We start from the raw sequence: 17,107 nt of genomic DNA on the forward strand, positions 1-17,107 counted from the left end.
AGATTTTATATGTATAGGTAAACTTCTAAATCGCCCTCTAACGGATAGCAGAAAATCTAATTTTGAGAGGGCGGTATATATTTTAAAAAGTTTCAAGATAATTAACATATAATAATAATAATAATACAATTATTAGTAATAATTTACAATATCGATATTAATTTGCTGAACAAATATTTTAATATGAACATAAAATCTGAATTGTTGTAACATAAACCTATTGTTAACTGTAAAAATTGAAAGCTTATTATTTACAAATTTAAATGGAAATTAAACTTTTTTCTAAAAGCGTCACTCAACAGTTTGTATGAATTATTATGAATTAATTAATGTTTTTATAAAGGGATACATAAAGTGTTGATACAGTTTAAAATTAGCCTTAGTCCTCTCTACATTTCACCTTCATCAGAAATTTCATCAGTGTATTTCAGGAAAAAGTTAATATTGTGCTAATCAAGCAAAATTAAGTAAATCAATAATTTAATCAAATGTCATTAGTAATTAAAAGGAGCGACTTAATTTTCATAAGCATCGTGGTATAATATCATTATTAAATATCAATAGCTTCTGTCGGTGGACTTCAAAGAAAACAAATTATTAAAATAATCAAGTCTTTCTTTTCTTTAGTACCAAGGCTGTTGTTGATCTGGGTTATAGTCTGAGCTGTATATCCTCAATCCAGAGGAGTAATGTTTTCCCGGGTATGTAGCCATACTTCTTTTCCATCCGACGCATTTGGTAGGATCCGGACAAAGTCCCGCTCTTTTAGTTGGCGCATGTTTTCTTTTGGCGCTTAAAAGCCTCTGTAAAAGCGTGTATATTGGATCGTTTTCGTCTGTTGTGCCATCCGATAATCGTCTGTTGTTGTCTTGCTCTTCGGCCACATTCTCTTGAAAGCGATTGTCACCTTTGCTAGGTAAAACGGTTGCAAGAATACACAGTGTGACTCCAAATACAAGAATCCCCTTCATTCCTAATAATGACACAGGTACGGGTACCATATTTCTTGACATCTGAATAAATAAAACGAAAAATACTGTAAGTACAAAAAAAATCTTTGAAACCTTAAAGATGTATTACAAAATAAAGATGTGTAAAATCAAACTTCAGTAGGCGATTGTGTGTAGTTTTTAATCAAGTTATTCATTTTTTTACCAAATCCCACATTCCAAACAATGTAATGGTGGTGGGCTTTCGGTTAACTGTTTCCTTTAAATTACGGTTTTATCATGGAGTATTTGTTGATACACAGAGACTTGCAATGATTATTGGAGACGTGAAAGCAGCGTGGTCCAAGAGAATTGTACCACGCCATCTCAGTTCTCAAAATAGAATCGTGCTAAACTTTGTTTTCACACAATTCCTGCTTTATTACTCCATGGTTTTATCAAGCACAGTAAATCATTTTGTTATATAAATTATGGCTGGATAAATGGCCTTTAGTAGGTCTAATCAATTTCAGTCATTGAATAATAACAGATTTAAATGTTTGTCTTTTTACTTGGTAATTGTTAGAGACGTGTTGGATTTACAGAAAGAGAACATAATCGTTGCTATTGCTCACAGATGTCATTTTGTCAAAAACAATGAAAATGTTGCATAACAATCGAAATTGAACATTAACTAACACACTTAACACGGGATTACTATTTAGCTTCTTATATGTCTTCATTATTAGAATAATATCTGCCATGACAGTGTCAGAAATGATAAATAACTAACTTGTCCATTAAGTTGAACAACTTAATGCACATTCAATTTATAGGTAATTCACCAATTTATAGAATGAGACGCTTACTATACCATAAACTTTTCATCCTGAGGATTAAAAAGTATATGGTAGTAAATAAGATTTAAATTAAAATATTATCGTAGTGATATTGATAAATAGTAATCACTACTGTATATCTGATTTGTTGTACATTTTTATAATGAGATAAAATGAATGACAGAACTGTATAACGCCATCTTGTGAGTGTACACTAAAGTTATAAATTCATCAGTATTGCGTGTATGGCTAAATATATAATGTATATCTGTCAAATTCATCTTTATAAATTAAATATCTGAATTTGTATGGTATACTTTTTTTTTATATATTTCATGCCAATTTCAAACGAATTTCCATTTATATTACTCTGGACAATAAAATAATATCAGTATCAGTATAATATTATTCGCAAATAATTTAGCTTGTCAAACAATATTTCTTTACACCTGTTTACACATTTACAAGATAGAAACACATCAGTATGTGTAATACCTTTTAAACCCACAAAGTTTGGATAGCGCTGATTTAATTATTTTTTGTATTGACACAATTTATCATTTAGCATTAGTTTAAAGTTGTTTGAGATTAATCTCAATTTCATCGAACTTCATTTTTCCCATACGTTTTTCCATTCAATGTGGTCATTGATTAAGAAAACTGTTTGTTGTTCCAATCAGGGAAGAGTGTAACGTCACTCATTTTTAGATTTCAAATTACTTGATGTCGTATTTAACTAATTTCAAGATAATTTCTTATTTTTCTTTAAAAATTAAATGTATTCGTCATAGAGACTACACAGGCAATGGGTTTGGGTCAACTACCTTCATAATGACATAATATACGATATAATTTAAGTTTATGTGCGTCACAGATCTAAATTATGCATAAGACCATTGTTTTTTGTCCTTTGAAGCTTATTCGTTAATTACTTCTCTGAGTAAGCATACATCTAACTAGTTTGCTTTTGATTTATTCGATGTATGGAACATCAAGGATATTCCGCTAAACTCCACACATTGAATATTGCCAATAACTAGAATAACTGGAAGATTTTATTGAGTACGGTTTTCCACTTTTAGATATAAGCGGAAGTCCCAGAATAGGCATACAATACGTAAATGCAAATGTTATGTAAATGTAGATAAGGCCCTACAAAATAGCAAGTGTAGCTTACGTAGCAAACTAATAATTTGCAATGTTACTTATAGTAAATAAAATGTATTCATATTAAATATCATTCAATTTTAATTACAGTAAAATAAATTATACGTATCTTTTAAGAAAGTATAAATAAAAAAGCAAATTACTAAAAAGTGACAATGCGTATTAGTGGCGGGATCTCGATGTAGATACAAATAAAATAAGCAAACGCTAAAATAATCAAAACGATAGTTTAAGTAAAACAGTCAGAAAAGAATGTAGAACTTTCGGATAAGTGAGATAAGTAAAGAATACAACCAAGTAATACATACAACATTTCTAGAAATTATTGGTATAGATATTTAATCCTTTAGTAATACAACTGAATATAAAACTAAACAAAACAATGGTTGTGAATGTTGAGTAGGGTCAGAGTTGACAAATTTCCCCAGAAATGCTGTTGCGCTCCATATCCCCACGTCCATAACAAAAACCAAAAACCATACAGTAAATCTTATAGTCTAAAATTATACTTACAACTATTTCCAACTCTTGTTTATTAAATCAAGCCCCGATTGTTGAACTGTTTTTTGGTTGCTCTTTCTTTCCTGAATGATCTCGATTCACTAACACTACGCTATTTGTGACGTTTCGGCGTCAATTAATGACGTTACCTTTGACCATATTCAAAGTACTAATTAAGAAAATCCTGAGTCTGATCTTACATAGGCGAACTTTTTTGAAGACAATGGTTACAGGTGTTATAATTGGAAATTAGTAATCTAATGAGGTAACTGATGCGTGATGTCACTACACATTACTCCATGACTGAGAAATATGATTGCTTTAGCCTTCTCTTAAACTCTAAATATTGTGTCTATTGTTACGTATTATTTTCTGAATCAACGGAAAGTAATGTCGCCTTAGATCTTGTCATCATTGATCTCTCCTAAAACTCTGTCTACACTATCAAACTAATTTGACAAAAAAAGTGTGATGGTGCCCAAATATAGTAGTGATATGCTTAAATATGGTAGTGATATGACATCACCATGTCCATATATGGGCACATCACATTTTGTTGTCAGATAAAGTTTGATAGTGCAGACAAGACTTAAAGATTGCGACATGTTTTAAAATCGATCACCGAGACGATCGTCCCCCCTTTTTGACACCGTTTGCATAGTAAATTGCAGTCAGGTTGATGCGCATGTGATAGTATTGCTTGATTAGCCTTACATCCGTTTTTAGTCACAATCATTAAAAAAATAATTAACATTTTTACTACTAACGCTATAATAATATTGTACAGACAGTAGACTATTTTCTGATCCAGTTTTCTGATCTTAGCATAAGGCGTGCACGCTATACACTGGGAAACAATGTTGTGTCGTCTGTTGGAAAATGGTGTAAATTGTGTCTGATTTCCATAAAACCTGTTTTATGCTTAAATTGAAAGTGTTCAATGGGTTAATGAACGAAGGTTCGAAGTTTCATTGAAATACAACAATTAAAATACACCTTTACTAAAGCGTAAACTTAAACGCCCTGTTTTTCCTCCTTTTATTTAACTTTAAATGCATTTTTCTCAAAACAGTGATTGTAACAACCAAAATTTATCTGAAAAAAAACATGATATTAGGATGTTTTGTCACTATTTTAAATCGTGGATTATGCAGTTTCAGAATGTGAAAATCTGAATTTTGAAAATTCCAACTTATGTCTGATTTCGCTTGAGTCTGCCATAGGCCTATTAGTGTACTGACATAAGTTTTTAAACTTGACCATAGCTTAGATAAGCGAACACTTATTTTGCGCTTTAAGTAACTGTATAGTTGCCAACTAAAAAGTACCGCTATTAATAATGTAAAACAATATACAAGATTTTTTAATTTTAGATCATGAATATATATTCTATAATATTTTGATAAAACCAGACCAAACAGAACGAATGAAGCATATATTATTTTAATATGCGTGTAAAGTAGATGGACATTTTATTTGATTTAGACTGACGTGCCAAGAGATCTTCCTAGTTCTGCACCTAGATCGTCTACAGACAGTGTTTACTTAATAGTCTCCCACTGTCTTGTTAAAGTGTATTGCACTGGATGTAGGCATATACCTTTTATATTCCCAATGCCTAGGGCGTTGCGTGGGGTAGTTAATGACGGTCGTTTGCGGTGACCCAACTTACTGTAAAGGTAAAGGCAGCAACGTAGATTTTGTATTATATGACATGGTTTACAACAATTACATGAGACATAAATATTGTTTTTCGGATTTTTGACGCATGGTTTCCTCTTGGCATGAATTTTTAAAGATCATTCACTATTTGTTTTTTTATTATTTCATACGCATCCAACAGCGAGCACAAACTCGCCAACTACAGGATGGATACACTATTTTGTAATTTATCGTGCGTGCTTATAATCTAAGTCTCATTTGAGGCTTAGTGGGTGGAGTTGAAAGAGTCGCAATCCTGGCACTACGTCAGGATTGAACCATGGACCTTGGAATTGGAAGGCAACCACATTAATCACCAAGCTACAGCTCCACTACAATTCTTCCACTTCTATTTCATCAAGTTTTTAAAAACACATCAAGCCATTTGATTGGTTTATTTCATATCACTTGTCATGCATTACTTTATCTTTGATTCAAAATATCTTCTATTACAGTATTATGAGTAATGAATGAGTCGCAATCCTGGGATTGATAGGTAAACACCTTAACCACCAAGCTACAGCTCCACTACTATTGGTTATATTATCAAACTCAATGCAACACATTGTGTGGTTGAATAAACAGTTCAAAGTAGCCTGGCCTATTCAACAGTGTCAACGCCAACGGATTTCCAAACAAAAATTATAAAATTGAATACGAAATCAAAAGATAGAAGGCAAAGTACAGATTTATTATTTACTTGCTGGTTGAGAAAGTTTGAATGGGAATAATGCAAATTGCTGAGTTTAGTTAGACATTATTTATACTATCCATGCTCATGCAAACATTATACTGTATAAAAATGAGAATAAAGTGGGACACACACAAAATATACTTATACTTAGTCATTCCTTTAAAAAAAAGCATCTTATGGGAAAAAAATGTAATATCGTTGATCGCAGTTGTGTCCACTACTGTACTACTGTATAAATAATGTTGTTTAAATCAATGTGCGTATGTTATTAAGGAAAAACAACAATTCAATGTATTAATGTGAATTTTAGTAGTTTCAAGTAGCCATTTAGTAGACCCTATTAACCAATAGCGATTTTCAATTGGTTAAAGACATCTTGTTAATGAAGAATATAAGAGAGAGCATATCAACATTCAATTCAATGTTCGAATTAACATTTCGTAATCGTAAAGAAAAATTTATCTGATTTAGTTTATACCATAGTTTATTTTGTTTGTGATGCAGTTGCTCATGTTTATACGTGTCTGATTTTATTTTTATTATTCTCTAAATCTACAAATTTTAAATCATTCAAACACCGAAATACTTCGCAAAATATGTAAGGTAAAAATAAAGCATTAATTTTTATCAATTATGTAAAACTTATATTGGATATTTGATTAGTTATATTTTTATATTATTATTGTAATCATTATTCTCTAACTTTACAAATTGTAAATCATTCAAACACAGAAATACTTTGTTAAATATGTAAGGTAAAAATAAAGCATTAATTGTTATACATCATTTAAAACTTATCTTAGATATTTGATTAGTTAAATTTGTATATTATTATTGCAATCATATTCATTAAATCGATCATCCTATTATTTAAGATATCATCAAAATATGTTTACGAATTAGAATTTTACCTACTAATAAACTTAATCAATATAATGCATTGCTAAAGAAAACATAGTGCAGACGTATTATTTCGTTATTTCTCCTACCGTCACCAGTAACAATATACCATTCACAATTACCGAAACATGAATGTATAAGTTTTATTGAATATGGTAATCCTTTATTATAATATTATTGTTTATTTAATTCATTGTTTCCTCACCGTTTCGTAACATTTCTGATAATATATATATATATATATTTTTTGCGTTATACAGTTTGCTCTCTGCTTATACAGTAGGCCTACAAACAAAGCACACTACATCATTATTAAATTCTCGATAATGGCCAACTTATGCAAAGTTGCGTAAGTGTGATAATAATATCAATATATGTACATAACCTGCAAAAGAAACAGTTATACATACGACAAACATTTATGATTTAGAATGAACTTACGTTTTATCACCCGACGACGTTGAATGATAGTAAATAACTTCCCTCAGTTATAACATAAAAAAAATCTATATACTATGAGTTGAGCAAAGAGGAGAATACTAAGATAACTGAGATTGCCTTGTATTTATAAATCAATAAACCGTCTATGAATGCATTCACCCCTCCTTTATGTGTCTCAAGATTACAAAATGACGGACGGTACAGCCCAGAACTTAGCATGTCCAACCAACTGCCACATCACCGGTAATTAAGATACATCGAGGCGATGAAACTGTTTCAAGCCTGCTTACGCAAATCAAATCTCTATTTTATCAAACAAGGCTTATTGGACTATTTAACTTGTAGTCTGAGAAGAAAAACAATGTGTTGATTTGGAGTTAGTGGTTGGATAATGCGAATTGTTCCATTAGGAGAAATCTACGACAATTAATACGGTGCCTAATTATCGACGACTTTCCTTTGAAATCTCTAGATTACTCGTAGAGTAAAATACGCGATCTGGTCAGAAATGATTAATTTGAAATAATAGTTTTACAATTTTACCAAATAAAGCATAATTATGGTAATTATACTATGATTTCAATCTAAAAATAATGTAGATACTCTGCTAAAAGGTATAATGTAACATTGATTTAATGTTAATGATAGTTTAATTCTCCAAAAGTGACCAAACATGATTACCATAAACTAGCAATATCACCTCAAATTTCCTTAAACATACACAATTATTATGAGATGCGAAGTAGAATGTTTCTTGGATTTACTTGTGTTTTTTTTTCAAGGTGAGTGCATAATAAATAAAAAGAAAATAACTAATCTCGATTTAATTTCTATGTATACAGTACATGAATATTACGGTGGTACTGTTATTACCATTATTGATAAATATCAATATTGTTTGTATTGAAGAATCAATTTTGATTATGTATTACTTAATATACTGGTAACATAACAAAAAACGTAACACTCGCATAACAATGATCATTCGTATTACTAACACGATATTATTGAATGGATAAATTCTAACTGAAGAGAACTGTTTTGACGTCATTATTTACATGGTTATTTTAGCTAATTATCCTTCTCTACATTAATTATTATATTTGCGAATTAACAATAACACGTGGAGAAATCCTTTAATCCGGTCTTCTATGTGAAACCTTAATAAAGCCTGCTCGAGAAGTAATTATACCTTTGCTAATTGAACCTCCCGGATACTTGTATAAACCTTTTAAAAATGTCGTCATCGCTTGGCATATCGCAATGTCACGCGTAATTAGCCAATGATTGAAGTTCTTTTGTCACCGCGCGGCATACGTACTAGCCGCGCCACCAATGGTTAAAATTCTGTCGTGTTACTCTGAGCATGGCGGTAGACCTTTGTAGGCTAACTTACATCACAATGTAAACAACACACTTATTGATCGAATGAAGCTCGTTAATATTGGCTTCCGATATCTCAAAGATGACCAATATCACATGATCTAATGAATTTATCCAAAGGCTTCTTTCCTCCATGATAAACAGAACCGCTTTGATGCAAATTTATTCTGTCGTGTATAAGTTAGTTACTAAATGTAGTAATTATTTGATTATAATAACCAAAATATCTAAGAATGATCATAATTGTGATTGTCTTACGATTATTATTTAATATATCAATTTAAAATTACCTTTTTATCTTGTGAAATTGATACGAATTTTATTTGATACACATAATACTATTTCATTCAATAGACGATATTATAATGTTTAGTTACAAGTATATCATGATGTTATCAGGTACTTGGAATACAAGTTAGCCGCATTTACCTGATTGAATATAGACCTAATATTCTACTGAGGAAATCACCTAAACTAACAATTTAGATTTTAGACAAATTAAGCAAACATTTTTGCTTATACAATTATTGTATTGTATTTGTAAATTAAGAAAATTTAACATTTTTTATGCAAAAGTTAAGACGACTTTTTTTTTGCAGAAATCAAGTTTCAGATATTTCGCATATAGGTATGAGGGGCGATGTGTTCTAAATTTTCTTTTCCCTTTTCATTATCAACATACGAAGGGAATGGCGTACGAATAGTGACAATATTGTAATGTTTTAGTTCAAAATATGAGGACGTCATCAGTGGTACTTGAAATACAAGTAAGCCGTAGTTACCCGATTGAACCTCTTTGGGGCTCGTTTTATTGGTATTCAGTTTTATGTTATTTAATCTTACATCCAACTTGTGTACAAGTAAAATGAATACACTGAAATAGAAGCACTTCAATTTACTGCGTGATAGGCCTAATATCAGTCGAAAGTTGTGGATTTGGTTGTTCAAAAGGGTGCATTTATTTAACTCATCCAGAGAGAAGCATAGCTAAATACAAACTTAAATAAATCTTGTTCAAAAATGGAGTACAAATTTCGTTTCTAAACCAAATGTAAATGCAACATACGGTTCCAGTTCACCTTTACTTTGGACTTTATTACCTGTATTTAGTAAAGATTCCGCTTGTTCTTTAAATAGGCCGAAGCCTACTTTTATCTTCAAATTCACTTAAAATCATACTTTTTATTATATCATCACTTTTTTTTGCTAAAGCTTTCATATATAGTTTCGTTTTATCCATGTTTTGTGTTCGTAAAATAAATAACTGATATGAAATTTATCTTGTTCTTTATTGTGCAAAATTCTAATATAATTCTAGTTGTGTGTTAATGGTATGACTGAGTCACTAATCTTAAATACTAAGAACACAACATAAAAATGTATTTTACAATAAAATACGTGTACTGGTTTTGTGTATGTTGTACGGTATTGTATTATACTGTTTGACAATTTCTGAATTTACATCGTTTTAGAATGTATTTTTTTAGAAAATAATTATGTATTTAAAGATTGTAAAATGAGTCACACTATGAGCTACTTGCCGATTTGAAAGTTTGACAAACCATTTGACTCGACTCTGACATTAATGGTCCGTACGAAGGATGATTTTAACCCCAGTTTGATCTGAGCCTACATTACTGCGGATTATCGAACAGCATTTGAAATGACACTGTGTTTAATAGTACATGTCAATATTCAAATGTAATGATAAACTGTACAGGTACCGTACAGTTATAACAATTATGTAAAATAACATGTACGCTATTTGAAAACAATATATAAACAACCCATTGAGGAAATTTGATTTGATTTAATCACTTTATTTCAGAATAAATATTCCATATATACTGTACAACAAAAAATAATAATAAAATCAAACTAAAATAGGATTTTTTCCCACTTAGTGTAGAAATAAATTAACAACTATAGATTTAAGACAAATTATGAATAAAGTATTTTGCTTTATATTTTACCTTATATCTCGATTTAGCCAAGATGTACTGTAGTACTTTTTCTGATTTATGGACATTATTTGTAAATGCAAATGATGAAAACAAATTAAGTTTTATATTAGGAGGAGAGTCTGTTCCTTTTTCTAATTAAATCATATAACTCATTTGATAAATTTTGTAAAAAATATTTAAGTTCTGCATGGAAGAAACGATCCTCTTTAAAGTACTCCCAATGATTAATTTATTGTATTGTTGCTTGTAAATACTGTAGTTTCTGGTTAATTTTGTTTTTGTTTGCTTAGTTTAGTTTAGTTATTCATGTCTTTTCTCGATTCTATTTTTCTGTGCAGTGTGTAAATAAGACTTTTTAGTCGCGTAGACGCGACTCTATAGTTCACTATGTCGGTCGGTCTGTCTGTCGGTCTGTCGGTCTGTCGGTCTGTCTGTCGGTCTGTCGGTCTGTCTGTCGGTCCGGTATCACTATGCATTGTAGCACGCGACTTAATGGCTGTTGGCCTTGTTTGAAAAGGTTTTAATAGAAATTTCTATTAAAAAATCATGTTTATTGTATCTAAATTGCATCCAATGAAAAAATCGACTTTATTTGACATTACGTTAAAATATGTCTGAGAATAGAATAATGTCTCACTGCTAAGTTTTAACTTTAATCAAGTTGATACTTAGCCTCACTATCTTTAAAAACCTCCAAAACATCTAAATAAATAGCTTCGCTGAAAGGGCAACCTTGATTTTTATTATGAATTTCTAAAAAAAACCTTTTAACAAATAATATTTATTACTGGATCATTGTATCTAAATATCGATTTTATTACATTAAGGTTAAATATTTAATAATATGTCTTACTATTAGGTCTGGATTCATATTAAAGCTCCTTACGTGAGAACCGATCCAATTTATTTATTACTTGAAATTTATAATAATCAATAAGTCTGTCTGTATCTTTTATCATTGTTTCCTTGAAAATCATGTATCTTCACATTATGGCCTTACTGTATATGTCCAGTATAATAGGCAAATTCGGTAAGTACCATACTTATTACATGTGGCGCTTTTATTATGATGTTTAGTTAATACTGGCGTCACATGTGATGCATATGCTATACTAATATACAATAAATCATGGATGATTATACTACACTAATTCCACAATAAGTTATAACCTTTGAGTTGTTGTGATTTAACAAATTGAATTATATTGCTGGTAACACGCAATGACCACCAGATTCTACAGCTGTCACTAGATACATCTTAATTGACTACCGCAAGTCATTGCGATTGTATCTCAATATTAAATTAAGCGATAGTTAGTTAAAGATGTATATATAACAACTGCAGAATCGGTGGAAATGCTTGGTACACAAGGATAACTGAGATGTTACTGAGATACTATATTTATATTATAATGATACAATGAAAACAAAGTATAACTTTTTATTTAATATTTCCAAAGTTAGATATAGGCCTATAGATATGTTTCTATATTTCAAACATAAGCAAACAGTTTTTGAATTTCCTGATGCTTAAAAACTCAACTCGTTGTACAGTACATGGTTAGTATATTTATTCCTACAGAAAAAGCAGAAAGCATGAGATATGAATACATACACAAACTTAATTATCTTTGAAATGAAAAATTTGATATATAGATTGAGTTTTAAACCAATGATGTGCTCTTCTTACATCTACATTTCAACAGACAATCTGCCCGGATGTGTTATCATATCCATCATTTGAAAGAGTAACACAACTGGTCTAGTTTCGGTATGGTTCATTGTCATGTTTTGTTTCCAGTTCTTCTTCACACTTGATTGAAGATGAATGTGGGTATCCTCCTCATCCTTCCTTCCCTATCGTTGCTTTGCCCCACAAAAACAACTGATCAATTACATAAACATTAAAACGTTTTAAATCTATTACAATGCCAACAGTACCAATGATAATAAAGACATAATAATACTAGATGATTTTCTTTTTCACTGTCGTAGATTTTCTCATTTTCAAGTTATTTATTTCAAACATTTTGATGGCTTAGAGTAGGCCTATATCTCTTATTGATAAACTAAATTAGACTTTTCAGGGAAAACGTGTTGTTAATCTACAATAGAAGAACATTTGTGTCTGGTGATTTGTAATACCTGGAATGAAACTGTTCCCTACTTTTCCCTTTTTCATATTATAGTTCTCAGCTACTTCCCTCAACCTTAATGACAATATCAAAGTCAAGCCTATGGTATGCGAACAGAAATGGGTTTTGTTCTGTTTTGAAATACAGTCATTTACTTGCGTTTAAATATGTAGTTGAACGAATTTCAGCAGACGTCATTTAATCCAAAACCGGCCATTGGTTATTCCATTGTGCGCAATTCTAGACTATTTCGGTAAGAAACGCGGTAGATTGTATGGTAAGTACTTTACGATATGATACGCAATGATGTTATAATTATACGCGGCTATGGTAGTTTGATTCTAAAATAGCCAATGCCAATACTAGATGAGGTAATTACTGGCTCAGTAACTACAAATGTAAGATCATATTAATTGACCGGTCCGTGTTTGTTACACAACCATTAACGGCTTTTAGTATAGCGTATAATTTGAACATAGTATTGTTTTCATTACACACAATATCTTTTATAGGATATTTGATATTAGAGGTTGACAAATAATGACATGCCGTTCGAAATTCATTAATATTTACTTTCAAATAATTATGTAACAAAATACCAAAACAATGTGATTATTATGGCACTAAAGTTGTACTTTTCTGGTGTGTATGCGATTGTCACGTCGGTAGGCCTACACTTATATAGGTACTGTATATGTAGGTAAAATTGTGTCTTTTTTTTTACAACATTTGTATTTGCTTCGGTAAACTTTTTTGTGGGTGGAAGAGGCGATATTCTGTTATAAATGTGCCAATTATGTATAGTTGTGACAATGAATGTTTTTTATTTTGTTTATTTTAGTGTAATGATGTAATCAATTCGCTATATTTACAGAATATGAAGACGATGGGGAATTCTGGGGTAAAATACCTGATTATTAGCAGTATAGATATGATATCAAGAATTTTTGTAGGTTACCGATAGCCAATATGTCGGCCTACTCGCGAGTACAACATACATCGTGGATGAATTAGTTTAAAATTATTCTTCTCCATACATAGAATATTAACATTTGATCAAAATAATTAATATGAAAGAAAGATACCGATGTTAAAAATGTTTTGCAGCGTCACGCGTGACGTCAATTATTGACAGTTTAGATGGTTCATGATATAAGTACTTATAGTATATTAGGTTATTGTTATAGTATTGCCTGTCCTTATTGACAAGTGGTGGTAACTAGGTCGGGTTATTTTTAATGTGCCTGAACATCGTAGTGTTAAAAGCTGTATGATAATAATTTGGATTTACTCAACCTTACAAGCACAGTATAGCCTAATCCAATTGAATTTAATATATTAATAATACAAAGTGATTTATAATGTATAAATAGCAATTTATGAAAATTATATAAAAACCGTAAGCTGTACCCTAAAAGCATATACAATTCAGAATACGTAATGTACTGTCTATTGAGTCCGTACATTTGTTCGACCTCTAATCTAAAGATTTGTTCTTTTGTAAATCACAACAATGTAGACATGTTGCCTGTCACATTTTCTAGTTGAATAATGTTTTAAAGAAACACACGTTAATAGCCTTCTCCTCTCCTGTATAAAAAGGTCTAATAAATATCATTGATAGAGGACAAACAAAACCGTTATAAGATAATCTGGCTAGCCAGGCCTAGTGTATATTTCACTAAGGTGACCTAGCCTATTTTTTAAATAACAACAAATCGTTTCGTATTAGCTTTTTTTTATCATCTTGGTTTTTAATGTAAACAAAAATGATGAATGTTTTGTTTTAATTACAATCTGTCTTGATTTCTCTTTTTCTATCAATCACGTTTTAATAAACCATAAAGCAGACTTAATACGATACAATGTTGACTTACAATCGTTTATCATTGTTTCAAGTGAACTTTTTGTCGTCCATTCTTCGCAAAGTATAACGTCGTCGTTAATAGTAGTTTGTGGGGGAGGTGGAGGTTTAAAATTGAAAATATGTATAAATAATAATGTGAATCCACTCCGGCACTGGCACTGGTATCGCTTTGCTTTTTAAATTTCAGGAAAAAGATCATTGTTTTTGATATAGAGATCAGTCGGGCCAGAGAGATCTTATTTTTATAAATAAGTTTCAAAGATGATGATAAATGATGCCATTGGTGGCGCCCTACGTGCATTCAAAATGGCAGACGGGACAATTTTGGTGCTCGTATTTGACAGTGTTGTCAATACACTGTCAAATGTTCTGTCTCTTTGCATTGAAAATAAAGGAATCTCGGTATGTTTGTAACATATTTTTTCTAGAGTGCAATACGTTAAAATTGTATATAATATAATAATGCATTGATATCCTAGGCTTGGTTAAATTCTAGGCCTACCCGTCCGCAGAAAGACAGAGCAGAGAAGAGAGGAGGGCGCACACCTTGCATGCAGGCTAAACTTTAGCCTAAAGGAAAACAATACCACATGACAGGAGGCCTACTCCTTCACTCACTAGAGTATACTGTACAGATATGTCCAGTCTAAGCAGGGAGATCTCCCTGGTCTAAGACAAAGGGGTGGCCTAGCCTGTCACATACTTTATTTGTTTATAAAATTATATATTTATTTTAGTTAAGATCATGGTGGGACTGCTGACTCTTGTAGTTACAGTTAATCGTATTACTTTATCAGTCCCTGACCAATTCATCTTTGTACATTGTATATTATGTTTTGTTGGTCAAATAAATAAAATGAAATGAAATACCAATATAAAGTATTACTAATATTATAATAACCAATATGATAGGCCTATTTGTCTGATGATCAGATTAGTATAGATGACAATTTTAAAAATATCTAATTATTTTAAATTTACATGTTTTTATTTTTGATTGTTATTTGTTTGTTACTTGTGATTGTATTTCTTTTTTTTTTATATCCTAATATTGGAAAATGTTCATCAGGAGTTTCATGGGCTATAAATCTTGCATTTCTATTTAGTCTTTTTAAGCTAATTGTTATTTTTTAATTGTTGTATATACATTATCTAATCCATTATCTTAATTAGTTGACCTGATCATTTACATACCCTGTAGTCTGAAAGCAGTTTGTAAATGAGAAAGTTTCTATGAGAGGTTACAAATACAATATATCATCAATACTTGAAGTATTAAAATATAATTAATTTGTTTTAATATTGTTGTACTACATTGTATTGTAACTTAACAAAAGTTAAAAATACATACTGTACATGAGGACCGTTTGTAACATAGAAAGGTTGTAAATGAGAAGTGTGTAAATTAGAAGGTAGACTGTACAGGTACAGTATGTTTTTTAATGAGATGCAAATAAATCAAATCAAATTAACTGTGCTGAATTATCAAAAATATCTTAATTTTAAATGATTAATATTGATTATTAGGCCTAAGCCTACAGGGATAACAAGATTTGAGTCAACTTTACTGATATTTGACCGAATTAAACTAGCACAGTACCAGATGTATAGTAAGCTATTTACTACCTAGGTTAATACACTCAATTGTATGACCCACTATATGACCTCCGGGAGAGGTGCCTCATTTACAAATAATTATTGATCCAGGGGTGCGTCAAAAAACCATAATGTAACGTCACATCAATACACAATGGTGTGTCAATGTTCATCACTTTACCACCCACCATATTGTGAACAACATGGTAATTTTTCTTCAAAAGGGGTGCATCATGGTATTTATACAGTAAGGTATGACGCACATCGGACAAATGACGCACCTCTCCGGGAGTCGTATAGTGGGTCATACAATTTGACAAGGTTAAATTAGACATGATTTTAGCCCTGGACAGCAATACCGATGAACTTTAATGTAGATGCTATGGATGTGGTAAGGGTTAAACCAGTTCATTTTATAGATATCAATTATTGTTCTTGCAGATTGCGATAATTAGTACTGTGGTCATTGGAATAACTGTCATCATGAATATACTAAACACTATGGAGAAAAATAAACAAAAGGGTAATATATATCAGTAAAATAGAATGCTTATCAAGGGAACACTCCCCTTAATATAGTCTCTCTGAGGTGTCCCTTAAGGAGAGGTTCTACAATATGTTTTCCTTGGGTAAATATTTCTATGAAAGTATTTTTAAAGGAACAGTTAATTATTTATTTTTGTTGAATTAATTATTTTTTTACACCTTTTTAGAAAAAGAGGCAGCAGCAGCGGTACCAAAACCAAGGTTTAGAAAAAGAGACAAAGTCTTATTTTATGGAAGAAAAATGCTACGAAAGGTAAATATATTCTTAAATGATGATCCATTATTATACATTTTCATATTTTTATAGCAAAGTTAAATTTGATCACAGACACACCCTTTTGGCGAAAATGTCTATTTGCTAATGTAAGCCTTACAAATAATCTTGAGTTTCCTCTTTGCTGTCATAGTATATGACCTTCTAACTGTTTTAAAATTGTCCACATA

The 17,107-nt window shown here is 30.9% G+C and overlaps 2 protein-coding genes across 3 annotated transcripts in view; one reads left to right on the plus strand and one right to left on the minus strand.

Moving 5' to 3' along the window:
- Positions 1-236: 236 nt before the first annotated feature.
- On the minus strand, positions 237-7,387 carry LOC144837036 (uncharacterized). 2 transcript variants are annotated; one of them, XM_078692019.1, is made up of 2 exons: positions 7,173-7,387; positions 237-1,013 (listed from the first exon to the last, which is right to left on the minus strand). In XM_078692019.1, the coding sequence occupies exon 2, from the start codon at positions 1,011-1,013 to the stop codon at positions 624-626; it is 390 nt and encodes a 129-aa protein (XP_078548145.1). In that variant the 5' UTR covers positions 7,173-7,387; the 3' UTR covers positions 237-623. The 2 variants fall into 2 exon arrangements, with proteins under 2 accessions (XP_078548145.1, XP_078548144.1); XM_078692018.1 differs by lacking the exon at positions 7,173-7,387 and adding an exon at positions 3,449-3,536.
- A 7,457-nt stretch (positions 7,388-14,844) lies between these two features.
- Positions 14,845-17,107, plus strand: part of LOC144837018 (patatin-like phospholipase domain-containing protein 7) — a 34,287-nt gene continuing 32,024 nt past the window's right edge. The window contains exons 1-3 of the mRNA XM_078691990.1: positions 14,845-14,923; positions 16,559-16,640; positions 16,831-16,916. Of these exons, the coding sequence (XP_078548116.1) occupies positions 16,601-16,640; positions 16,831-16,916 (126 nt within the window). The 5' untranslated portion in view covers positions 14,845-14,923; positions 16,559-16,600. The remainder of the gene's footprint in view (positions 14,924-16,558; positions 16,641-16,830; positions 16,917-17,107) is intronic.

The sequence above is a fragment of the Antedon bifida genome, chromosome 3, assembly GCF_963402885.1.
Source record: "Antedon bifida chromosome 3, ecAntBifi1.1, whole genome shotgun sequence".
Lineage (NCBI taxonomy): Eukaryota > Metazoa > Echinodermata > Crinoidea > Comatulida > Antedonidae > Antedon > Antedon bifida.

Bases quoted from the DNA above. Each gene is read 5' to 3' on its own strand.
- LOC144837036 (XM_078692019.1), bottom strand. From the start codon at position 1,013: ATGTCAAGAAATATGGTACCCGTACCTGTGTCATTATTAGGAATGAAG.